Raw genomic sequence first — 26,765 nt, forward strand, 5'->3', positions numbered from 1 at the left:
ATGCAAGCAGCAATTTATTATAATTATGTGCAAGTCTATTGCTTGACTTACATGTTGATGCAAATAATCCATAGTCAATCTACAAATCAAAATTGAGATGAGTTTATTCTGAGCCACGTTTGAGAACTATAGCTCGGGACCTTCTTTCCCCAAGGAAGGAAGGGCATCGAAGAAGTGAGGTGTACAGAGTGGTTATATAGCATCTTGGAACAAAGTGCATACATCAAATATGACAGGAATATCTCTTTTACTGCTATCACCAGATGCTTAACTGGCACAGCAGGTCGGTGGTCAGCAGGTCAGTGGTCACAAGGTGAGCACAGCAGGTCAGTAATTAATCTTTAGTTTCCAGGAAGAGATGCTTATCCTTAAAGAAATGCCAATATGGGGGGAGCTACATCTCCATCTGTAAGGGCATCATTCTTGTCTTTGGGATATAGAAAATGTTTAAAGCAGACGTACAGTGCATGCTTAACAGGCCACGTCAGGCACTTTTGGAAAAACAAGTTCAGGCCGAATTAGTTTTAAACCAAATGGCTTCCTCATATACTCCAATATATCCTATTGCTTTTCATTTCTTTGTCACATGTATACTGGCATTTCAAACATAATTCCAAATGCATCAAGTAAGGAATTACCTAATTTCAAATCGCTTGACCAGAACTGATGTATTCCCAGAGGTTTTAATAGGGAACAGATAGCAAGGTACAGAAATAAAACGTGATTTCTAGTTCCACAGTTAACCATGACCTTCCCCTAAACACTTCTCTCTAGGCCTGTTTCTTCACCTATAAAAGATAATTCTCAGTTCTAAAATGTCAACAGAAAGGGGAAAAAATAGACTAGCTTAAACTGAAGAAAGGTCAAGTGTTCCTTGGTCATCTCCTCCTTGTCATTCCCATCCCTGTCCCAAGCTCCCCACCTCCTCAGCACTCTCAAGGCCCTCAGCTCAGATCTGCACCTCACCCTTAGCTCATCATCGGTCATCCACATTTCTCCCCATTAGACAGTAATTCTTCTTATCTCTCAATTATCAGGGAGCTGGCAGTGGACAGGGTCTCAACAACACAGAACCAATTCAGAGGAGCCTGTGAAGAATGGGACCATTCACGCTGCTTGAGGTCGAAGCGCCGGAGTCACTAAGGACATTGGAGGTGGACCAGGGCTCAGCGTACATGGGTTAGTTTTGAGAGCAGCTAAATTGTTAGCACATTATGCCAGGATGCTACACCTGCTCTTCGAAACACCCCTAAGAGGTTGGAACTGCTATCGTTCTCATTTAAAGATGAGAAAACTGAAGCTTATAGAATCTTGCCCAACGCCATCCAACTTTTAAGGGGTAAGATTAAATTCAAATTCAGGCCAAAATATATGACTTTCCCCCAACTGTATTAAACAAAGATCCAGTTCGGCGTCCAGAAACCAGGAGAAAAATCAAAATCCACTCGCCCGACGCGGGAGGGAAGGAGGGGGCTGCTAGAATCTTGGAGGCGCGGGTCTTAAGGGGCGGGGCGGGGTGTTCCTTAAGGAAACAGGGCTTTTACCCACCCGACAAAAAATAACTTCCCAAGTGGGAGGGGGTTCCCTCCGGTGCCACCCGGCTGAAGGCGCAAGGCTGGGCAGATGGAGGAGGATCAGGCCAACTGGCTGAGGGCGCAGCTGGCCCGGCGGCGGGGATCGGAGGAGGAGGGTTCGGAGACAGGGGAGGCGGCAGCCGCGGGTTACCAGGAGTCCGGGACGGGGGCCGACCCGGGGGAATGGGACCAGCGAGGCTTGTTGACAATGGAGCCGACCGGCCAAGAGAGCCGGGGGGCGGCGGGCCCCGAGCGGGGACGGGAGAAGACAGGCTCCGAGGAGGGAGGCGAGGGGACCAGCCCCCAGGAGGCGGCGGAGCCGGGGCCGAGCGGCTCGGGCGGGCCGGGGGGCGGGGAGATGGCGGCCCCCGAGGTCGAGAGGAGGAGGGAGGGGCGGGGAGAGGCGCGGGAGAGCGGGAGTGGAAAGGAGGCGGAGAAGCCGGGAGGCCGGCCGCCCCGCACGTTCCGGGAGAGGTACTGGGAGGGGTCCCGGGCGCGCTACCGGGAGAGGACGGAGAGGAAGTGGACGCCGGGCACCAAGTGGAAGTACCGGCTGGAGAGGAAGCCCCAGGGGCTGAGGAAGCCGAGTGCGGTGGACAACGGGGAGCGCGACGTCCTCCCGGAGGAGACAAAGGAGACCTTGGTGGGCTGGGTCCCGGACCAGGAACCGCGGCAGCCCACGATCCGATTCACTCTCTGCCCCCGATCTCGCCGCCAGTCGCAGTGGTCCTCTCCCTGCCGCCCCTCGGGCAGTGTCATCAACGAGCTGGCGAAGATGGGAGACCCAGACGTCCTGGAAATGGTGCAGGAGAAAGGTGGGAGCCGGCGGAAGGGCGCAGGGGCAGATCGGGCTCCGCGCGGACCCCGCCACCATGCGCGCAGGGACCCCGGGGGACGTTGGCGGCTCCGCGGCCTGGATCCCGGGGACGTTCGCGGAACGGCGCGCCTTGCGCGAGACGGGGACTGCGAGAGGAACGGCCCCTGCCCGGGGCGGGGGTGGCGCCCCGCGATTTCCCCTGCTTCTCCCGCAAGCTTGGGACCTGTGTCCCGTGACCCCCGGGGTGCCGAGACCACCCTCGTTGTTCCCCTGGCCGCGGGGCGGTGAGGTGATGCAGGCAGGCGAGGCGAGCGCGCCGAGCGTGGGAGCTGAGGGGCCCGGGCCTCTGACCCCGGGCGCCGGGAAGAAAGGATCCCCACCGAGAGGCGCAGCCGTGGGTGCATGACAGCGGCCCCGTGTGTGCGGAGCCGGCCCTCGCTTGAGTCCTTTTGCCTCTCTTTATTTGCTGATTACCGCTCACGCTTTGAGACCCTTCTTAATTACAGGAGGGGCGGAATCTAAGGTGGATCACCTTGGGATCCTTAGGCGCTTGGGAACGCTGCTGTTTTACCAGCGTTCAGTGCATCTTTATTTCCAGTGAGAAATATTTGCTTATTATTTGCGAAGGCCTTTGTACGGGTTTATATTCGCTGGCTCTGTTTCAGTGCACACATTTTCCTAAAAATGCACATATTTTTCTGAGTCTATCTCCGGGAGCCTCAAATGACACGCAGTTACCTCATTGACACTGGTTTTTATGTCTTGTTTAGTATTAGATCTACACATGGAAACAGTTTTTCTAAGTGATGAAAGATCTAAGCAGTTTTACTATTCAGTCTTCAAACGCCCCAAGAAATACAATGCGTCATTGGATCCTCCTTCCCTTTCTTAACAGCTCTGTTGAGATATACTTTACATGCCGTAGATGTCACCCATTTCAAGTGTACAATTCAATGGTTTTTAGTATATTCACAGAGTTTTGCAATCCTCACCATAATCTAAATTTAGAATATTTTCATCATACCAAATAGAAACTTCTCAGCCATCACTTCCCATTGCCTACCCCCAGCTCCAGGCAGCCACTCATCTGTTCACCGCCTCTCTAGATTTACCTGGTCTGTACACTTCATGTAAATAGACCAGCAGAATGTGATCTTTTGTAACTGGCTTCTTTGCTTTAGCATAATATTTTTAAAGTTCATCCGTATTGTAGCTTGTATTGGTTCATCATTCCTTTTTATTGCCCAGTAACATTCCGTTGTATAGATATGCCACACTTGATCCATTCATCAATTGGTGGGCATTTGAGTTGTTTCCACTTTTTCTGCTACTATGAATAATGCTGCTATGAACATTCATGTACGAGTTTTTGTATGAACGTATGTTTTCATTTTTCTTGGGTGTATACCTAGGAGTAGAGTGGCTGGATCATGTGAAGCTCTATATTGAACATTTTGAGGAACTGGCAAACTGTTTTCTAAGTGTCTGCACCATTTTATATTCCTAGCAGCAATGCATAAGGGTTTCAATTTCTCCGCATCCTCACTAACACTTGTTATTGTCTGTCTTTTATTTATAGCCATCCTAGTGGTTGTGAAGTGGATCTCAATGTGGTTTTGGTTTGCATTTTCCCAATGACTAATGTGCCAAGTATCTTTTCCTATGCTTGTTGGCCATTCACATATCCTCTTTGGAGAAATGTCTTTTTAAATCCTTTGCCCATTTAAAAAATTGAATCGTTTGTCTTTTTATTACTGCATTGTACAAGTTCTTTATGTATTCTGTATATGTGATTTGCAAATATTTTCTCCCATTCTGTCGGTTGTCTTTGCATGTTCTTGATGGTGTCACTTGAAGGAACTCCCCTCTTGTTAAAATCAAAAAATATTTTAAAGATAGAGGGAAATATAACTAATGAAAACTTTAAGCTTTAACTAATGGCTCTGCTAAACGATACAATAACTTTAGTTGTTAGGGAAAATGATTCGTATTGAGTGGTGCAAAAGAAGTTAAATGACTTTCGGGTGTATAAAGTTGTAGTCCTCTTTCTATACTTATTTAATAGTTTCCTCCTTTGCTGAGAATTACTTTCTGTTGTAGTTTCAGTAATCCAAAGGTCGAAATAGATTTTTTTTTCCTTTAAAGCATTCACTAATTCCTTATGATTAGGTCTTCTGAAGTAAAGTTATGAGAAGGTACAGAAATACATTCTTCACTGAGGGAAGAGTGGAGGAAAAAAATGTGGAGTATGTAACTTTCTATGTATAATGAAGGAAAAACGTATTAGTATGGCGTTACAGAGATTGCCCATTACTTTCTTTCAGGTGTTAGAAAAGTATGATCTAAGTTCACGTCAGCATGATTTTACTTCCTACAATGTGTACTGCAATTAGTCTTACTTCAGCATGAGCTGATCCAGCAGCTTGGGGCCATCCCAGGAAGGTTTTAGAATTTTTCCCAAGATGATTTCAGTTTTCCTTTTTCTTGGCAAAGGCCTTTATAATTGATTTATATTCCCCCTTGTTGTGATTGCAGATTTTGCCACTGATATTGGTGGAGATAGGAGAAAAAGATATTGATGTGGAATACCTTACATTTGATGAGCGGATCTAATGACCGCATCCTGCCCCTATTCCTGCTTCCCGTTTTCTTCATAGATCCAGAACCCAAGCAGCAGAGGAGTGTGGCACTGGCGTGAGCAGAACCTAAGCAGCAGGGTGGTCCAGGCCATTCAGATGACTCGTATTTTTCTAAATGTTTCTCAGTTATTTTGCTAGGCTGGTTTTATTGCCTATTATTGAGAGCTGTATTATTACTAGGGTTATATGAAAACGGCATTGAATGAAGATGTATTTTGTTTTTATTTTTAAATTATTTATTTATTTATTTATTTTGAGGAAGATTTAGCCCTGAGTTAACATCTGCCGCCAATCCTCCTCTTTTTGCTGAGGTAGACTGGCCTTGAGCTAACATCCGTGCCCATCTTCCTCTCCTTTATATGTGGGAGGCCTGCCACAGCATGGCTTGATGAGCAGTGCATAGGTCCACGCCTAAGGTCCGAACCAGCCAATGCCGGGCCACCAAGGCAGAACATGGGCAATCAACCGCTGCGCCACTCGGCAGGTCCCTGAAAATATATTTTTTAACAGTGACAATCGAATGAATTTTTCAAAGCCCAGTTCTAAAAATATGTTTCTTCCTGGAGTTTAATGACACGGTTATGAAAACAAAAGTGCTGATTGAAGAAGCCTGAAAAATGCTGGGTTCCACCACATGAATTTTTAGGAGCTACTTTCATTTCTGTGTTTTAAAATATAAATGGATTTCTTAAAGTAAATTTACTGATATCGGTAAGCCTACATGTTGTATATGATGTATTTCCGAAATTGCCTTTAAAGAGTAAATATGAGAAAGTTAAACAATTGATTTACATGTGATAAGATTTCTTCCCAGAGAGAGAATGTGAACATTTTGCCTTTTTGACATAGTAGTTAATGAGATATTTCTGGGTTTCGTTACGTTTTCTCTGAGGTTATTTTCTTCACAATTGAACATATTAAGCAATCAGTGATCTCCAATTAGCTATTTTCCCCACTATCTAATAATTTTTAAAATGAAATTCTCAGGGCAAAGTGTAAAAGAAAATTTAAATAGCTATGTAAACAAAGACTGTAGTAAAATGCCAGTGTCGCTGAAATCGAACTATTGACTGGTTGATGTTGTAGGGAAGTTATGATTTGAAATATTCATCTTTGGCTGATTAATGATTCATTCAGCTTTGGAAAAGACAGTTTTTCAGTTGAATGTAAAGTTGCTTGCATCTTTCCATCTACATTAAGCATTGTATTTAACCAAACCACCTGTCCTTTAGTAAGGGAATATTTCATCGCATGTATTTATTTTATGCTGCTGGAGGGAGTGTAAACTGAGATGACCATTTGGTAAATGCAAGGGCTATTTTTGGCTTCTGCATTTGCTGGGGTGTGTGTTCTTAGTAATGTGCTCTCAAAGCTCAGTCTTTGGCCTGGTTTTACTTTTATCTCATATTTTGTGTTTCTCCAAGTGATTGGCATTAACCCCGTCATATCTGGTTTCTAGCCCATAGGAAGACTATTGTCATGTCCGTTGATTTTAGAGGAAGTTGGAGGAATGACAAGCAGCTGACTTAGAGGTGTTGGCTTCAGCTCCTGCCTCTTCAGCCAGGTCTCTGTTTTGACAGAAGTTTGGTGATTAGGCATAATTGTTACAGCTTTTTAGACTCACTGAGTGTGAAAGTGTGTCTTCGTCTATGGCATGTGTGAATATCTGTGTGTGTGCAACCCAGAGGGAGCTAGTGAGCATTGTGTGTGAGAGGGAGCATAGTGTGAGAGGAAACACATCTATCCTCTTTAATCTTTCTGCTTTTCAGAAAAGGATAGAGTTTATACAAAGTGTGCTCCCCTATGGAGTGAGGCGTAATTGGCCGAGGTTCCCAGAGAGGGAGCAGGCAGGAGGCCAACCTGGGGAGCAGGTGAGGAGGTTTCAGGCCAGGCCTGAGAGGACGATGTCAAAACTGACAAAATGTGAAAAATCAGCAAGCGTTAACCAAGGAAGAGAACAGTTGTTACTTCTGGGGAAAGGAAGCAGCAGGTTGAATGAGGGCGTTAAGAGAGAACTAGTAGCTGTAGGAGATAATCTGGAGGAACCCTAGCGTCCCTTTAACACTTTCTCAAATGAACACATTGCATCAAGTCCTGGTCCCGGTTTGAAAATGCTTTTTCAACTAGTTGTTTTGTGTTAAAAGGAGCAAAAATAGTTATAGGAGGGAGGAATTAGTACTTGCAGTTTTTCAACTTTCTCTTCTAAAAAATAGAATTATGAATACTCTTTGAACCCTAGCTTAGGGCTTGCACTTGTCTGCTCTGTGCTTGGGACTGTATTTAGTTCTTCTGCATAATCGTGACTGTTTTTGTCCTCGAGAAAACAAAAGCCTCCATGAGTCAGTGCTCCAGGGGAATACTTGGTGAAGCAAGACATGTATTTCTTAGCAGCCCATTCTTTACTCAGTATATGAGTTTGTTAGCTTGGTCTCCTTTTCATTCAAAAATCCAATGAGACGTGGTCAAGACATTGCGGAGTTTGGCGCTGTGCATCTAGACAGTATTTATGGGTAGAACCCTATGAAGCTTTAGATTCTTCAAATAATTTTTACTTACATTTTTAATCTTTTAGATGAGAAAACCTGCACTCAGGAAAGTTAGTAATAGAGCTATAGTTAGTTAAAGTTTGTTAGTTTTCATACTTGATTTACAATAACTATTAACTTTTTAATGACAGATCCTGCATCAAGGAGATCTGGGTACAAAAAAGAATTTTGTCTTTATTCTGACACTCTAAAACTTATCCCAAAGAATTTAAGACAGTTTTGAAAATTAATGAAAGAATAAAACATATCCTAATAATAATATCAACAAGAATAACCAACATTCATTGACTTCCTATGTGCCAATGACTTCGTGAAGCAATTTACATGCGTTATCTCATTTAATGATTACACAAACCTCATGAGATAGACCTCAGTACCATTTATATGATATTTGATAGCTTTGAATCTGTGTCTTATTCTTAAGTGGCAAGGAAGGCTAGGAAATGTGGCTTTTGTTTTTTGGGTGTTTTTTGTTAGAGCATATTGCTGCATCACATAATTCGGGTTTTGTTAGTAAAGAAGAAGGCACACAAAGGATATTTGTGGGCGGCCCGCAGCTCCTGCTGTATTAATTGCCCACCATTAATAATCTGCCCCATTTCATTAAATGGAATCTTCTTGAATTGCTCAATCCTAGGGTTGCTTCCGTCCTCTTTGCCCCTCAACTTGGACATCTGAAATTTGACAGCAGTTTGTTTCAAATTTTTACTCAATATCTGTAATCCGTTTACGTGTCTTCACGTGCACCACCCCACCCCTGTGCAGACTGCTGGCATCTCCTGCGCTTCAGTGCGACAGCCTCATAATTTGTCTCCTTCCTCCGTGCTTGATTTCTTTTAACCCCTTCTCCACTCAGCAACTAGTGCTTTTTATAAACTGTAAATGTAAATACTATTTAAAAGCTTTTTTATAGCATATTGCTTCATTTGGAGAAAAATCCACGTGTACCGGGTCCTCCACAAACTGTCCCCGCACCGTGCCTGTCCAGCATCTTCTCCTGCCCCTCTGCCATTTACCTATTCATCTCTAGCCTCACCTTCACTTCTTTGAACACCTCACATTGTTCCTGCCTTCCAGCCTGTATGTGTTCTCAAATGGCTTGCATCCTCTCGACCTTCAGATATCAGTATAAATATACTCCCTCAGATTTTCAGAGTTTCTCATATCTAAACTACAGCCCCTCCCCCGACTCCCATTTCTCACCTCTGTCTGTTTTATAGCTTTTATCACAATTTTTGGTCTGTTCCCTCCACAGTACTGTAGATTTCTTGACAATAGAGAATCAACAAATGTTAGCCATGATCACCATCGTTATCATTATTATATTGATGGTCATTGTCAAGAACTGTGATAGGTTTGAGATTTTACTGAACTTGGAAGTTAGCAGGTAATCCGTCACAGTTTCGTGGATACTGGTAGAAGACATGAGATAGGTATGGATATTGGATCAGAGATAAAGGACAATTTATTACTCACAGTATTAACTGTAACCAGAGTAGCCGCATTTTGTGCCACTTTCCCAAGCCCAGGTTGCCACAGATTAACACAAAGAGGGCCAGATAATACCTGCATGTGTGATGGGTTGCAACACAGGAGAGCAGTTTAAGCTTAGGGAACTTTAGTCTTTTGTGTTGGTCAGTAATTATTCGCTCCCTTTGCTCTGGAGGGAGACACTGCTCCCATCTTCCAAGACTATAAGCAAACCTACCTTTTGCTCCAGAAAGAGACACTGTCTCCATCTTCCAAGGCTTTTCACTCAACCAAGATCCTTGAAAAGATAATCCAGAACAAAGAGCCGTCAGTGTCTTCCTTGCAAGATGCACAGAAACACGAGAGAGCCAAGGAGAATTGTCTCCCAACAATAAATGCCCTTAAGTATTCATCCGTAAGTAGCATACTTTGGCTTTCCATAATTAACTTTATATAATTGAAATATTACAGTTTCTGCCTTTTTTTGCTAAACAGTTTTGGAGATTTATCCATGTTTTTGCACACTATTGGAAAATTCATTAGATTTTGTTGCTAAATATAATATGTGGTATGATTATACCACATTGTGAATATCCATTCTACTATTTCTTGATATTTGAGATGATTTTGGTTTCCTAGTTATTCCCAATAGTACTTTGTGAACATTCTTGTACATTCGCATGTGCACGTATTTCGATTCAGTTTATACTTAAAATAGCGCTTTTCAAACTTTTAACTCTCAGGACCCCTTTATACTCTTAACAGTTACTAGGAACTTAAAAGAGCTTTTGTTTATGTGAGTTATATCTACTGTTATTTACCAAGGATAGCCACTTTTGCCACTTTAACATAATGCTGGAAGGTCTAGCCAGATGAGTTAAGCACATGAAAAGAAATAAAAAGAATCCAAATTGGAAAGGAAGAATTAAAATTATCTCTGTTCGAAGATGATATGATCTTATATGTAGAAAACCCTAAAAATTCCACCAAAAACCAGTTAGAACCTATAAATGCATTCAGCAAAGTAGCAGAATACGAAGTCACCACAAAAATCAGTTGCGTTTTTGTAGACTAACAATGAATAATCTGAAAAGGAAATTAAGAAGACTATTCAATTTACAGTAGCATCAAAAAGAATAAAATACTTAAGAATTAACTTAACCAAGGATGTGAAAGACTTGTGCAAATAAAACTAAAGACATTGTTGGAAGAAATTTAAAAAGGTATAAATAAATGCAAAAACATCCTAAGTTAGTAAATTGGAAGACTTTACATTGGTAAGCTATCAATACTCCCCAAAGTGATGTACAGATGCAGTGCCATTCTCATCAAAATTCCGATGATGTCTTTTGAGGAAATAGAAAAACCCATCCTAATCATACATATGGCTTTTCATGGGACCTCAAATAGCCAGTTAATCTTGAAAGAGAACAAAGCTGGAGGACTCACACTTCCTGATTTCAAAACTTGCCACAAAGCTCTAGTAATCAAAACAGTATTGCTGGCATAAAGACAGACTTAGAGATCAATGGAATAGAAAAGAGAACCCAGAAATAAACTCTGACATACATAGTCAAATGATTTCTTTACAAGGGTGCCAAGACCATTCAGTGGGGAGAGAACAGTCTTTTCCACAAATAGTGCTGGGAAAATTGGATATTCACATACAAAAGAATGCAGTTGGACCGTTACCTAACACTACATACAAAAATTAACTCAAAATGGATCACAGACCTAACTGTAACACCTGAAACTATAAACCTCTTAGAAGGAAACAGGGAAAACTTTCACAGCGTTGGATCTGGCACTGGTTTCTTGGCTATGACACCAAAGACACAGGCAAGAAAAAAGAAATAGACAAATGTACCTATGAATATTTAAAAAAATTTGCATCAAAAGATGCTATAAACAGTATAAAGGCAGCCTACAGAATGGGGGAAAATATTTGCAAGTCATATATCTGATCCATAATATATGGAGAAGTCCTAAAACTCAACAATAAAACAAACAATCTGATTCAAAAATGGGCAAAGGGCTTCAATAGACATTTCTGCAAAGAAGGTGTAAAAATGGCCAATAAGAACATGAAAACATGCTGAACATCATAACCATTAGGGAAATGAAAACACTACAATGAGATATCACTCAAATCCGTTAGGATGGCTACTATCAAAAAAACAAAAAGTAAGAGTTGGCAAGGATGTGGAATAACTGGAACCCTCGTGCACTGTTGGTGAATGTAAAATGGGACAGCTGCTGTGGAAAACAGTTTGCTGGTTCCTCAAAAAACTGTAAATAGAATTCTCATATGATCCAGCAATTCCACTTCTGGATATATACCCAAACTAATTGAAAGGAGGATCTTAAAGAGATATTTGTGCACCCATGTTGATAGCAGCATTATTCACAAGAGCTAAAATGTGGAAGCAACACAAATGTTCATGAACGGATGAATAGATAAGCAAAATGTGGTATACACATACAATTTAATATTATTCAGCCTTAAAAAGGAAGGAAATTCTAACCTATGTTACAACATGATGAACCTCGAGGACATTATTCTATGTGAAATAAGGCACTCACACAATGGCAAATACCGTGTGATTCCACGTATGTGGGGAATTTAGAAGAGTCAAAATCATAGAAACAGGAAGTAGAATCGTGGTTGCCTTGGGCTGGAGTGAGAAGTTGTTGTTAATGGGTATAGAGTTTCAATTTTACAAGATGAAAATAGTTCTGGAGGTGGATGGTGGTGATGTTTGTTCCACACTATGAACGTGTGTAATGCCATTGAACTGTACACTTAAAAATGGTTAAAATGGTAGATCTTATCACAATGAAAAAAACTGGGAAAGAACAAAAAAAGCTGTACAAATGGTAGGTTTGTATTTTCTGTATTTTCAGAATATATACTAACACTTCCTAAAATTACAGTTACTGTGTAGATGGACCGTAAGCGGTAGCAATATTTTATTCCATTTCCATTGCGATTTTCTCCAAAATTTTTTACATGGAAAGTTTTTGACTTGAGAAATTTTTCTCAATGTTTTTCCAAGTTGAAATCACTAGAGAATAAGAATCTGAATTCCATATTGAACATTGTTTTAGTGTCAGAAACTTATTTGAAGATGCATTCCAGTCCAAATGATTCAACACATAACATCCTGAAGATGTCTGTGCATCAGGAAGGTAATCCGGCCGATTTAGAAATGGTGGTGCTCTGTTAGGGCTTTACTTGCAACCGGTTTGGTTCAGTTCCTGGAAAACATGCTGATAGAATATTAAATGTCACAGAGTGAGAACTGAGAGATGGCGACGGACGTCCCTACTGGATGTTTAACGCCCAGCAGTTTTGTAGCTGTGGGTTAACAGCTGCATTTATCAGGGTTAAGTTGATTTCTTAATGGGTGAGGTTATATTCTACACATCAGTATTTGATGCTCTCCCCTCGATTCTAGACGGTTTTTGGTGCTGACTTCCTTTGAAGGCTGTTTCGAACAGCTTAGCTCCAGGAAGATCTTGGACAATTTCTCCCAGCATTTTTTTCTTTGAACTTTTTTGTTTGATTTTTGAGTTCTTGTTTTCTCTTTATACAGACTGTTAAAATATTCTGATTAGCTGGCCGTTTTGACATGTTCTTTTTTTCTTTCTTATTTAATTTAGGGAGAAGAACCAGTAGAGAACCAGACTATGCTTCCCATATAAATGATGAGGTAAGTTAAATTGTATGTATTAGCTTCCTGTGAGTCAGAACGAAAAATCAGCACAAGGTTAGAAATGTCCTTCATACGAATACTTAGGTCTTTGTCCTTCAGTTACTTAGGACTCACACTACATTGTCTCTATTTTGTCTTCTAACCTGTTCACTTATCAGTAAGCAAAGCAAATTCCATGTTTCACGTAGATTTAATATTGGATCTCTCTAGATGTTAAAAGGGAGCAAACAGAAGTTTGGATTTGTTTTAAGGCTCCCTGTGAAATAAACCCAGCTCTACCGAGACTTGGTAGGCAAGATAATAATATTTGGCTTAACACTTTGCTGGAGTATAATGCAGTGACGGCATTTATCATATAGTTATTAGTGTGTGATTAATGCTTATCGATGACTGTGCAGGAGTTCAAGAGAGTCAACCCAAACTAAGGAAACATATTAAATAAAAGAGTAAATCAAATTAAATATAAGTTGTAAATATACAAAATTGTCTTAATCAAAAATCTTATTTTACTTACATAAACTTGCAAAAAGATACCAACAATTCAGATTTCTTATATACGGCATCGAAGTATTCTAACAGTATTTCAGATAAAATAATCTTCCCTAGTTCTCTAGTTGACCCAGAGCAACACTCTTGGAGATAAATATATATCCTTGAACTGGGTTGTGGGTGTCTAGCCAGGTAGAAAAAGTTTCTTTAAAAATAGCTTGTTAAGAATGACTGAAATTCCCATCCTGGGGAAACACAACCTACTAGAAAAGGTTGGCTGTGTGCTAGTTAGCTGGATAAACTGGCTGGATAAGCTGGTTGGCTCAAGATTCCCAGAAGTTCTGGGATTCCTTTAAAAACTCAGTGACCAAAATGCCGAATACAACAGAGTATGAGCAGTGAAGGGACTATTAAAATCATTTAGTGCAGTGATTTTTACAGTGTAATTTGTAGACCACCTGAATAAGAATTATATGAAGAATTTCTTAAAAATGCAGACTCTTGAGCCCAACCTCAGACAATCAGTATTGTTGGAAATAAGGTAAGGAATCATGACTTTAAAAAAGCACCCTAGGTGATTCTTAGACCTTTAAAGTTTGAAAACCAGTGTCATAAAGCAGGGTGTCCACAAGGAAAGTGACATAATTGTGGCACAGAGAAATGTGTATTGAGTCAGTGAGTCAAGACAGTTATCTAGAAGATAAAGAACACGCAAAGTCAAAGTCTTCATGTCTTTGGAGCAGATTGAGGAAAGATTTACCTTGTGAGATTGATCCAGTTTAAATGATACGAAATATATTGTCATTTTCATTTTGGTCATATTAACATAATAATAATATACTCCTCAGAGATCTTTATAGGTATTGCTCAAGTTATTTTCAATTACAGTTCATATTGTTTGCTTTGTGTGTATCCTTCATATTTCTATATATTCCAGACTTAAACTTCTATAACAGAAAAACCACTTCATCCAGTCATATTTATGCAGTTCCCCATCCCTTTGCACATTTCAAGAGTAATGGATATTGCTTCCTTGCTTTCAACCTCAGACAGGTCTTCATTTGAAACAATTTTGCTCAGATTTCTTAAGCTTTACATTTGCCTTGCCAAACTGAGAAGTCTTATTTAATTAAATTTAAACCATAGTATTTTAGAAATATCATATGTCATAATTTTTAATAGTTTTTTTTAGTGTTACTTTTATAGGAAGGCCACAAGTGAAAGGGGAATGGATTCAATCCTAGGAGAAGAGCACTGCCATGCCAAGCTCCCTTGTAGACTTGATCTGTAGTTTGTATAGCATACCTTTTTTTGGTGTGGAAGATTGGCCCTGAGGTTACATCTGTGCCAGTCTTCCTCTATTTTGTATGTAGGTCACCACCACAGCATGGCTTGATGAGCACTGTGTCGGTTTGTGCCTGGGATCCGAACCTGCAAACCCTGGGCCAGCAAAGCAGAGTGCACAAACTCAACAACTTCACCACTGGGCTGGCCCCAATATATATAGCTTACCTTTTCAATATAAAGTACTTTGGAGTAAAAACAGCACCTCCCTGAAACAAAAATGAAGAATGGCTGATAAAGTTTAGAGTGATTAAATGGATATATTATTGAATTAAACAGTTCAAAAGTGACTCTAGCTTTTGCTTCCAGAAAGATGAAGCAGACAAAATTTTCCCTATTCCTTCTGCTAAGTACAACCAAACATCCTGAACATTATATATAAAACACACATAAGAAGACTATGAAAGTTAGAGGGAAGAAGGCAGAATGGCTAGCAACCACGGGATTCAAAGAATAAGACTGAAGTTAGTTCCCTGGGTTTTCTCTTTCCTGCATATATTGCAGACCGGGTGCTGGAGAAGCCGGCAATGCAGGAATGCTAACTGATCCAGACAGATAAAGCATCAAGAAAAGCCTACTCTCTTTAGCCAATGGACCAGGAAAAGGGTGACCCAGGAATACAGGAAACTTTGGATCAATAACTGTTTTTTGTAGCCAAATACCACAGAAAAAAATTATGGTCCTACCACCATCCCTTCCAAAAGAGCTTAAGTGGGGAGAATAGACTTTCACCCTCACCTGATGGTAAGAGGGTGTCCAAACTCCCTGTACAGTTGGTGTCAGAGAAGGCTGAGTGGGCAGCCAGGACGTTCATACCCACGGGGTGATCTTGTGCTCCTCTCACACACCCCTCTGCATGGTGTCACTGGAAACCAGGTAGGCAGCTTGCACTTCCACTCTCATCAGCAGTAGCAAGGTGCTCAACTCTTTTCTATTGGGTTGGTGTCAGAGGTGGCCGGTAGAGAGCCAGGAGTTTCACCACTGTCTAGAGGTAGAGGAGCCACCCCCACACCACTCCCTGCCATGGTGACATCGGAGGCCATGAGGGGAGACTAAGGGGGCACCTTGCCCTTTCAAGCTAGGTTGGGATCTTTGAAGGACTAATAATAAGCTTGGACTCCCACTCCCACCTATCAGTAACAAGAAACCCTTTCACCACCCCACCACCTCCTCATGGCCACAGAGGCTGAGTGAGGACTTCTGCCCCCGTCAGACAGTGAGGCATCACCCACTTACCCCACCGGAGTGGTGTCAGGAGACGTGCTAAAACAGAAGACTTCAGTAAAATCTAGAGTTTCATAATGTAATCCTCCCAAAGTTCAGATTTCTTTAGAAAGTCACATCTAATACCAAGAACCAGAAGGATATCAATCTGAATGAGAAGAGACAATCGATAGATACCGATGCTGAGGTGACACAGATATTAGAATTATCTGATAAGAATTTTAAAGCAGCTATCATAAAAATGCTTCAGTGAGCAATTGTGTACTTTCTTGAAACAAATAAAATATTAGAAAATCTCAGCAAAAAAAGAGAAGTTTCAAAGAAGAACAAAATGGAAATTTTAGAACTGAAAAATAGAATAAGTGAAATAAAAAACTAGATAGCAGAGTGGAAGGGATAGAAGAAAGAACCACTGAATGTAAATAGGATAGAAATTACCCAATCTGAACAGTAGAGCGAAAGAAACTGAAAAAACAAATGAAAAGAGACCCACGGACCTGTGGGACTATTATAAAAGATCTGGCATTTGTGTTATTGTAGTCCTAGGAGAAGAGAGAGTGGGCCGAAAAGAGATTTGAAGAAATAACAGCTGGAAATATCTCAATTTGTCAAAATACATAAACCTACAGATTCAAGAACCACAAGATAAACCCAAAGAGATTCACAGCAATCAAACTAAAACTAGTTCAGAAGACTAAAAACAAGAAAAAACATCTCAAACATAGTGAGAGAGAAACAACACCTTAACTGTAGGGGAAAAGTAATTAAAATGACAGATTTCTCATCAGAAACCATGGAGGCTGAAAGAAGTGGCACAGATTTTTTCAAGTGCTCAAAAAAATGCCAATCCAGGGTTCTACAGCCAGTGAAAATATTCTTCAGGAATGACCAGAAAATCAAGACATTCTCAAATGAAGGAAGACTAAAATTTTTCACCAGCAAGTCTATCCTAAAAGATTGGCCAAAGGAAGTCCTTTACCAGAAAGAAAATGGCATAAGAAGGAATTTTGTAACATGGGGAGGAGGGAAAAATCAACAGAAAGAGTGAAAATATGATTAAATACAATAGACTTTCTCCTCTTGAGTTTTCAAAATTATATTTGACAGTTGAAGTAAAAATTTTAACGGTGTCTGATGTGGTTCTCAGTGTATGCAGGGAAACATTTAAGACAATTACAAACAAAGAAGATTTGGGGATATAAAAGGAGGTGAGCATTCTATACTTCACTTGACAGATAAAACTTGTACACTGTGGCTGCAATAATATATATAATGTAATATCAAAAGCAGCCATTTGAAAAACTGTACAAAGAGATACACTCAAAAACTGTTTAGGTAAATTAAAATGGAATCATGAAAAATAATATTCCAATAACCCACAGGAAGTTGTGAAAAATAAAAGAGAAACATAAAGCAGAGGGAACAAATAGAAAGCAAAAAACAAATGGAAGAATTAATCCCTGTTACATCAATAATTACATGAAATGTAAGTGGTCTAAACACAGCTATTGAAAGACAAAGATTTGCAAAGTGGATTAAAAAGACACATGAAAGAGGATTAAAAAATATGCATTATGGCTGAAAATATATGCAAACATTAAAAAGAAAGCAGGAGTGCTATATTAATATCATGTAAAGTACACTATTGAGCAAAGAAAATTACCATGGACTTAGTGGGACATTGTATAATGATAAAAAGAGTCTATCCAACAATAAGACATAGCAAAAATAAAGTCGCATGCACCAAATAATACCATCACAATATGTGAAGCAGAAACCGATAGAAAAAAGTAATATACAAATCTATAATTATAACTGAAGACTTCACCTCTTAACAATAGATGGAACAACTAAATAGAAAACCAGCAAGGAGATAGATGAAATCAACACATCAACATACAGGATACAGTCGACATTTACAGACTGCTTCTCCTAACAACAGAAGAATGCACATCCATTTCAAGTGCTGACAGAACAAAAGCCAAGATAGACTACATATTGGGCTATAAAACAAGCCTCTACAAATTTAAAATAATTTAAATCATATAGAGTATGTTCACTGACCACAATGGAATCAAACTAGAAATCCGTAACAGAAAGATAACAGGAACATCTCCAGCAATTGGAAACTAAACGACAGACTTCTAAACAATCCGAGGGTCAAAGAAAGTCTCAAGGAAAAACCAAAACCAAAACAAAAAAGCATTGAACTGAATAAAAGTGAAAGTGTGACATATTAATTTTGGAGGGAGGTAGCCAAAGAAATGCTCAGGGAAATTTATAGCACTGAATATTAATGTTAGTTAGGAGGAAAAGTCTCAAATCAATAATAAACTTCCATCTCAAGATATAAGAGCAAAATAAACCCAGAGAAAACACAAGGAAGGAAATAGTAAACATAAGAGCAGAAATCAATGAATTGAAAACAGAAAAATACTAGAGAAAATCATTGAAACAAAAAGCTGGTTCTTTGAAAAGGTAATAAAATTGACAAACCTCTAGCTAGATGGACAAAAAGAGGATATAGAGATGGAAAAAGAGAGAGAGGGAAAGAGAGAGACACACATATAACCAATATCAGAAATAAAATAAGGCATATCACTATAAATTCTGTAGATATAAAAAAGATAATAACAGAATACTAAGAATAACTTTACGTATACATTTGACAAATGAAATGGACAAATTCCTGAAAAAACGCAAACGGGCACAACTCATTCAATATGAAATCAATAATTTGAATAGTCCTATAATTACTAAGGAAATTGAATGTGTAATTTAAAAATTTCCCCAAAAGAAATCTCTTGGCACAAATGGTTTCACTGGAGATTTCTACCAAGAGGTTAAAGAATAATTAACACCAATTTTATATTGTCTGTTTCAAGAAATAGGAGAGGATTGAACACTTCCCAATGCATTTTAGAAGCTTGCATTACTTTGATACTAAACTTAACAAAAACAGTACAAAAAAATAAAATTGCAGCCTAATATCCTTCATGATTATGGACGTGAAAATGCTTAGTAAAATATAGCAAATAGTATATGAAAGTAATTGAGTCCCATGGTGAAGTGGAGTTTGTTCCAATGCTGGAAGACACGTTTATTGTTCAAAACTCAGTTGATGTACCTCGTCATGTTAAAAGGCTAAAGAATCAAAATCACATGATTTTGTCTCTTTTTCTTTCAGAAAAAAATCTAAATTCAATGCCTATATGTATATACAAACTCTAAGAAAACTAGGACTAGAGAGGAACTTCTGACCTGATAAAGAATATCTACAAAATACCTACAACAGCATCATATTTAATAGTAACAGACTGACAGCTTTCCTCCTGTGATCAGGAGCATGGCACAGGTGTCTTCACTCACCACTCCTTTAAATGTAGTACTGAAAATTCTTGCAATAAGGAAAGAAAAGAAAATAAAAGCCATGTAGATCAGAAAGGAATAAATAAAACTCTCCCTATCTGCAGATGACATGACAGTCTAAATAGAAAATCCCAAGAAATCTATTTAAAAAAAAAAACCCCTCCTAGAACTAAGTGAGTTTCATACAGAAATTAATTGGATTGCTATATACCAGTAATGAATACGTGGAAACCCAAATTGCTGTATAGGTTGGTGCAATTCCTATCAAAATCTCAGCAAGACTTTTTGTAGATAGAGATAAGGTAGTTCTAAAATTCATATGGAAATGCAAAGGAAGTAGAAGAGATAAAACAATTTTGAAAAAAGTAGAATAAAGTGGGAGGAATCACTTTACCCAATTTGCAGACTTATTTTCTAGCTGCAGTCTAATTAAGACTTTGTGGTGTTTGCAGAGAGAGGCACATAGATTGATGAATCAGAGTAGAGACTGCAGAAATAGTCCCATACAAGTACAGCCAAATTTTTTTGGACAAATGTGCAAAAGCAATTCCATGGAGGAAGGATAGTCTTTTCGACAAATGGTACTGGCACATTTGGATATCCAAATCCATAGGCAAAATTATGAACTTCGACCTAAACTTCACACCTTGTACAAAAGTTAATTCAACATTGATCATAGATTTAAATGTAAACCATAAAACTATAAAACTTTTTGAGCAAAAAATAGGAGAAAATCTTTGGAAACTAGATCTTGGTGGAAAATTCTTATACATGACACAAAAGGTATGATCCATAAAAGAAAAGATTGATAAATCAGCCTTTATCAAATTTAAGAACTTTTGTTCTGTGAAAGATTCTATTAAGAGGAACAGACAAGCTTCGGACTGGGAGGAAATATTTGCACATCACATATCTGACAAAGGACTAGTCTCTATGGTAGATAAAGAAATGGCAAAACCTAATATTAAAAAACAGCCAACCCAGGGGCCGGCCCCGTGGGCAAGTGGTTAAGTTTGCGGGCTCCGCTGCGGCAGCCCAGGGTTTTGCTGGTTCAGATCCTGGGTGCGGACATGACACTGCTCCTCAGGCCACGTTGAGGCAGCGTCCACATAGCACAACCAGGAGGACCTACAACTAGAATATACAACTATGTACCAGGGGGATTTGGGGAGGTAAAGCAGAAAAAAAAAAAAAAGATTAGCAACAGTTGTTAGCTTAGATGTCAGTCTTTAGAAAAATAAAAAAAATGAAAAACAGCCAACCCAAATAGGCAAAATACATACTGAGATATTTCCCTAATGATGATATATGGATGGCAAATAAATACAGTCATTTGCTGCATAATGACGTTTCAGTCAACAATGGACCGCATGTATGACGGTGGTCCCAGAAGATTAGTACCATGTAGCCTTGATATGTAACAGGCTATACCATCTAGGTTTGTGTGAGTAATGTAGGGAAGGAAAAAGTTTCCTTTACCCTCCTAGGGTCTCCTGGCTGGTCTAAGAATTAAATTGACATGAGGCAGATTAACAGGAGGAAAACACACAGAAGTTTAAAACATGTATACATGGGTGAAACCCAGGAAAACGTTTCACTGGAATGGTGAAAACTTTCACCGTAGATACCATCCTCAGCTACAGACAAAAGAAGATGTTGGAGCTAGGGAATGTCTGGGACTTCAAAGAGAAGGAAGGCAATTCATTGGTAGGCGAAAAGGAGCAAATGTTTGAAAACAAGTATTTGGCGAACCAGAAACAGAAGAACACAGAGGGGAGCCCAACAAACAGGCTTTTCCAGGTTCTTCCCTGCCTACCACTAATTCATATCATGCTAAGGTGATAGCTCACTTCCTGAGTCAAGTTTTTTTAGTCTGGATTGTTTTAGGCAGTTAACGGGAGGTAACAAGAAAAACTTTCAGAGTCTTTGATTTCTTAAAAATAATCAGCCTAAAATAATCCTCATGTTAAAGAGACACATTTTGGGGTGGCAAATTTTGTTCCCCTTCAGTACGTTCTCTGATGTTCACTCAGTGACAAAATTGCCTAACAAAGCATTTCTCAGAATTTATTCCCTTCGGTAAGTGACACATGACTGTACATAAAAAGATGTTCAGTATCACTGGCCATTAGAAAATTGCAAATAAGACCACAGTAAGATATCACTATTCTCCTGTTAGAACCACTAACATGGAAAATAGTGACTATACCAAATACTGGTGAGGATGCAGAGAAACTGGGTCTCTCATACAGTGCTGGTGGGAATGCAAAATGGTACAGTTTCTTTAAAAACTAAACATATATCATACCATGTGACTTAGTTATCACACTCTTGGGCATTTAGCCCACAGAAGTGAAAACTTATATTCACACAAAAACCTGTGCTTAGCAGCTTTATTTGTAGGAGCCAAGAATGGGAACAACCCAAATGTCATATAGTAGGTGACTGGATAAATAAACTGGCACAGCCTCACCGTGGAATACTACCCACCAATAAAAAGTAACAAACTACTGATACGCACAACTTGGATTGACCTCCAGGACATTGTACTGAGTGGAAAAACAAAATCTCAAAAGACCACATGCTGTATGATTCTATTTTCAGTGAAATGACAATACTACAGAGATGAAAAACAAATTAGTGGTTGCTAGGGGTTATGCGTGTTGAGGAGGAGGAAAGTAGACATAATGTTAAAGGGTCGCCTGAGGGAGATCTTTGCGGATGGAATAGCTCTCTAGCTTAATTGGGCTGGTTCTTCCTCGAATGTGCACATGATACAATGGCATAGAATGACACACACACGTTGTACTCATATCGGTTTCCTGGTTTTGACATGCTGCTATAGTTATGTAGGGTGTAACCATTCAGAGAAACTGGTTGGAGGGGTACATGGGATCTCTTTTTACTATCTTTGCAAATTCCTGTGAATTTATAATTATTTCAAAACGAAAAGTAAAAAAAAATTAAATTGGATACAACTTATTTAACTTTCCTCAATGCCGTCTTGATTTTCTTTTACTGACGCTCAAATGCTGTAGAAACACAAACTCTACATTGCAGTCAATTTTTTGAAAAAAGGCATCGATAACAGAAAATTCATTCAAGCTTCGGATTGAGGCAGAGATGACTAGCATAGTTTGATTTGGCCCATTAGCGAATTTATAGTTATGATGAATGTTTGGGCCTTTTACAAGATGGAAGAATGTGTAGAAATTCCAGGCTCATTACTTAAAAATTGGTTTATACTTTCAAAGTATCTTATGTGAATTAAAAATTTATGATATAATAAACATATTAAACTTATGATCACTAGAAATTAAGCAAAAATTAATTTTAAAAAGCCGACATTTATTGAGCGCTTCTCATGCATTTATCTTATTTAATGTCGCTGTACAGGAATTGTGGCATAGAGAAGTTAACTTGCTTGAGATTACATATATGGAGTAATTCATTTTGCATAATCAAAGAAGAAGGTTATGAGGAGTCTGTAAACTGAGAATATATAAATTGGTTTATTGTTATAATGCCTTGGTCCTGGGGTTCTGAACCCAGACACTCTTATTCTGGAGCATGCTCTCTTAAGCACTCTACAGTATTATTTCTTTAAGAATGCTGTTCTAAGAACCCTGCCTACGAGTATTTTCTTCTGAATTTCAGTCTCCAGATCATTGCTACTTATGTTTAGAATATTCAAGATGGCTACTCAGTTTCTATGATGATTTATAGATCTTCTGAATATTGCCATCTTTTCTTGCTAGTGAGAGTTTGTATCATTCGTTCATTTCATTCCGTTTTGTACCGCTTCATTCAATTCCTTAATGCTTGGGGTCAGGGAAAGAGGCACCTGAGATCTAAAAGCCAGGACCCCTGGAGAGGGGCGTGTAGAATTGGGAACAGCGCAGATGCTCCTTTTGCCTGAGATTAAGGTCAGTGAGAAATGAGATGTGGCAAGTACTCAACAGAAAGCATGAAGAAACCTGTGTTATTTCATTTTACATTTTGCAAACTGAAGATACAACCACAGTTTTTGACTAGAAAGTCACAGCAAACTCAGTTTTCCTAAAGCGAGAGATTGTAAAGTGACTAGCCTGGTTGCTTTTGGAACCTTTAATACACAGTATTCTTGTGTCCTTCTAGAAGTGCGACGACTGACTGTTCTCCAGCATAGTGGAAAAAATCATGTAATGAAGAGTCAGTATACAGTGAATCTATAATAAATTTGTATATTGTTTTAAACGCAGAAATACAGATCAGAGGCTTCTATTTCAGAATTGAGTAATCAAGATATTCATTAGCCTTCTTTGATATCTGATGTATTTAGAAGAGTTAATGGAATTCATTCAAGGTCCACAGGTAGATAGCATCACATAACAGTGAAATAGGATTTTGAGCATATATTTAATCATAGACTCTCAGCTTCCCACAACTCTTCCTTCTGTTTCAGTATAACTTTAATACGTTAGATGACATTCATCTTTTTATGGAATTCATATTGAATACAGTGGTAAGAAGATTGATGTGTATTCAATGCTCACTTCCTCATCCTCCTTAGGAGCGTGGATGAGTTACTGCTTTTTCTGTGGCACATTCTGCTTCTTTTTGTAGCATTGAGTATATTTCCAAGGTGCCCTTTGAGCTCTTTTTAAATATATCCATAGCACATTTTATCCCCTGTTTTCAAAACTGGTCTGCCCAGCATCACCTGGGTATAATGAGAGGCTGTTTGTGACTTTCCAAGAATCAGGTAGGTGAACTCCCAGTCTGGACATGAGTTTGAGGTCATTTCTGCCAGCTACCACCTCTCCCTGGCACCCTACTGTCCCTGTCACTAGAGATTGCTGAGAAGTGATTGGCCATGGTCTCAGGAGCATGTGCTGCAGTATGCGGTCTGTCGTGGGACGTGTGGATTTAAAGTCCACTGTACACCAAGGGAGGCATCACTGTTGCTTTAATTACAAGTGGCTCATGTGTATTTATATCCACGTATGGCTTTCTTTCTTGGGTTGTAAGTATAAATCCTTAAGAATCCTGGTGGTGCATTTTTCCAAGATATTCACTTTAGTAATTTCAAAAAGTTATGGAAGGCCTAAAATAGCCAATTAATTCTGCCCCTTTGGTCCTGTTCAGAATTCAGCATCATTCAAAGAATGGAGCTTCCTGTTATTTCCCTGTAATATAGTAGTGCTTAAGTATTTCTTTTGTGTGTTTTTTTTTTATGATTTGATAAAGCTGCCTCCAAAATTCTCATTCTCTCTCAAGCTTCTCTCTTCACACATACACACATGCATACACACACATATATACACCCACACATGCGTGAACACATACACACACTTATAAACTCATATACACGCAGTTTTCCTTTCAATTTCAAGTGTATCATGGCTCCCATGAGTTGCAGGTTTAGTATTTCTGCGTAGAGAACCTAGAGTTTTTGTTGTTGACAGTTGCATACTCCGCACTTGCGTCATTAACAGCACTCTGTCTTCCCCATGGTGCTGTTGGCAGAGCCTGAGCAGCAGAGAGACCAGCTTCCTCATCACTGAAGAATCCGAGGTAAGCAACATCAGTATTACACTCTTTGACGTGGACACAAATGGGGTCTCTTTTTATAGTCTGTGATGGTGATGCTCTCCTCACCAGTTCAGAATTATTTTTTAGGTCCTCATACATGATGTTTGAGAATTTATTACCTTGGAAAAAATCACTTTCTTATGGGAAAAGAAAGTCACATCAGACATATTAATGAGAATGACACATAAAGCAAAGCACTTTGCTTGCATTTTAATTTGTCACTTTTACAATCGAGAAAATACAAGGTCTGAGAGGTTTAATGACTTGGCAAAATTATCCGTATATCTAAGGGGCAGATCCTGGACTAGAACTCAGGTTTCTGAGGCCTAGTCCAGTATTCTTTCTCCTCCATACATCACACTTCCTACCTGTACTGCATGCCTAAGATTGATTATGAAGAAGTGCAATTTATTTAAAAATCAAATTTGAATATCAATTAAGAGGTTAGTAAAGGGATTCACCATTTTTCATTAGTTGCTTAGTAGATAAAAGGTGCTTTGGGGAAGATGGGGAAATAGAGTTACATTCTTATATTGACAGTTTTAATTTTGATGTTTTGCTTTTCACTATTGTTCCAGAATGAAGGTTGTGGGTTGATCAAATTATAATTGAAATTTTATTGGCTTGTTTTTCTTTTTTATTTATTTTTGGTTTTTGGCCATGTAAAGCATTTACATGATTCCAGAGTTGAAAACCATAGATCAAATAAAATTTAGTGGAGCCTGAAGCTTATGCTATTTTGGTATCACTCTTTAAGCACAATAGTGGAACAATAATTTTCTTTAAAAAGTTTACAAGAGTGTTTGACCATGAGAACACATTGCTAGAGGCCTCCCTAAATCTTAGAGGGGCTGCTCAAAGTAAGAGGCCCTGGGGCTTGGACTTTATTACCTTGAAGCTCAGTCTATCTTGGGTTGAAACCATGAAACGCATTTTCAAAGAGCGCGTGTGTGTCCACATACATATGCACCTGCTTGATATTCCACCTGCTTCTTACACTCAGCAGCCTACTGTAGATACTGCTCTGTTCCTTGGTTTTCACTTAAAACCATATCCTGGAGTTCCCTCTGTGTTGTGTAGGGAATTCATTCTCATTCATCTGTAAGCTGCATAATATTCTGTTGTGGGGGTTCAGCAGGACGTGTTGTTCATTCACTCCCTTTACTGATAGACATTTGAGTTTTTTTCAGTCTTTTGCTGTTGCAAATATTGCCACAATAAATCCCCTTGGGAATCAGTCTTATACTATTTTGGCCAGTGTATCTTTCTGAATAGGATTTCTGAATCAGAGAATAAAGTCGTATGTAATTTTGCCATATATGCCAAATTTCCCTCCATTCTGCATTTCGAACCAACGTGTGAGAGTGCCTGTTTCTCCACAGCCTCGTCAACAGTGTGTTGTCATGATTTTAGACTTTTGCCTATCTGACAGTGTGATGGTGGTTGCTGGGAGCTTTTTCAGTTAGCTCTATATTTTAGTGTAGTTTAAATTTGTGTTTCTCTCAATATGAGTGAGATATTCATCTTTTTCTATGTTAATGGTCATTTTAATTTACTGGACCATTCTATTCTTATATCTTGTCTGTTTTCCTGTCAAGCTGGTAGGTCTTTCTTTTTTCTCTTGATTTCTCTTGGAGCTGTTTACATATTTATTATTATCACCTGGTCTGTGGTAAAAATTTCAAATAATTTCCCCAATTACATCATATACTAATAATTGAAATTTTAGATTCCAGATAATTTTAAAGTGATTTATAGTGCTTCATTTTTTATGATGGCATTGTCTTTGGTTGAACAGTAACTTGTTAAAATTAAAGTCAGTTTCTTTTTCTAAAAAACTTTTTATTTTAGTATAGTTTTAATTTAGATTTATTATGAATACTCTATGTAAAGTTCCTTTGGACCTCACATCCATTTTCCCCTGTTATTAGCATCTTGCATTAGTACATTTGTCACGATTAATGGACCAACGTTGGTCCGTTATTATTGACTAAAGTCCGTAC

General features: G+C 39.1%; 1 protein-coding gene across 2 annotated transcripts in view; it reads left to right on the top strand.

Annotated features, from left to right (window-relative positions):
* Window positions 1-1,608: 1,608 nt before the first annotated feature.
* The window catches only part of ANO5 (anoctamin 5), a 96,363-nt gene continuing 71,206 nt past the window's right edge, over window positions 1,609-26,765 (top strand). For both annotated transcript variants that reach the window (XM_014841460.3, XM_070491355.1), the window contains exons 1-3: window positions 1,609-2,389; window positions 12,710-12,759; window positions 24,697-24,744. In XM_014841460.3, coding sequence (XP_014696946.3) covers window positions 1,624-2,389; window positions 12,710-12,759; window positions 24,697-24,744 — 864 coding nt within the window. In that variant the 5' untranslated portion in view covers window positions 1,609-1,623. The remainder of the gene's footprint in view (window positions 2,390-12,709; window positions 12,760-24,696; window positions 24,745-26,765) is intronic.

The sequence above is a fragment of the Equus asinus genome, chromosome 20 (assembly GCF_041296235.1).
Source record: "Equus asinus isolate D_3611 breed Donkey chromosome 20, EquAss-T2T_v2, whole genome shotgun sequence".
Taxonomy (NCBI): domain Eukaryota; kingdom Metazoa; phylum Chordata; class Mammalia; order Perissodactyla; family Equidae; genus Equus; species Equus asinus.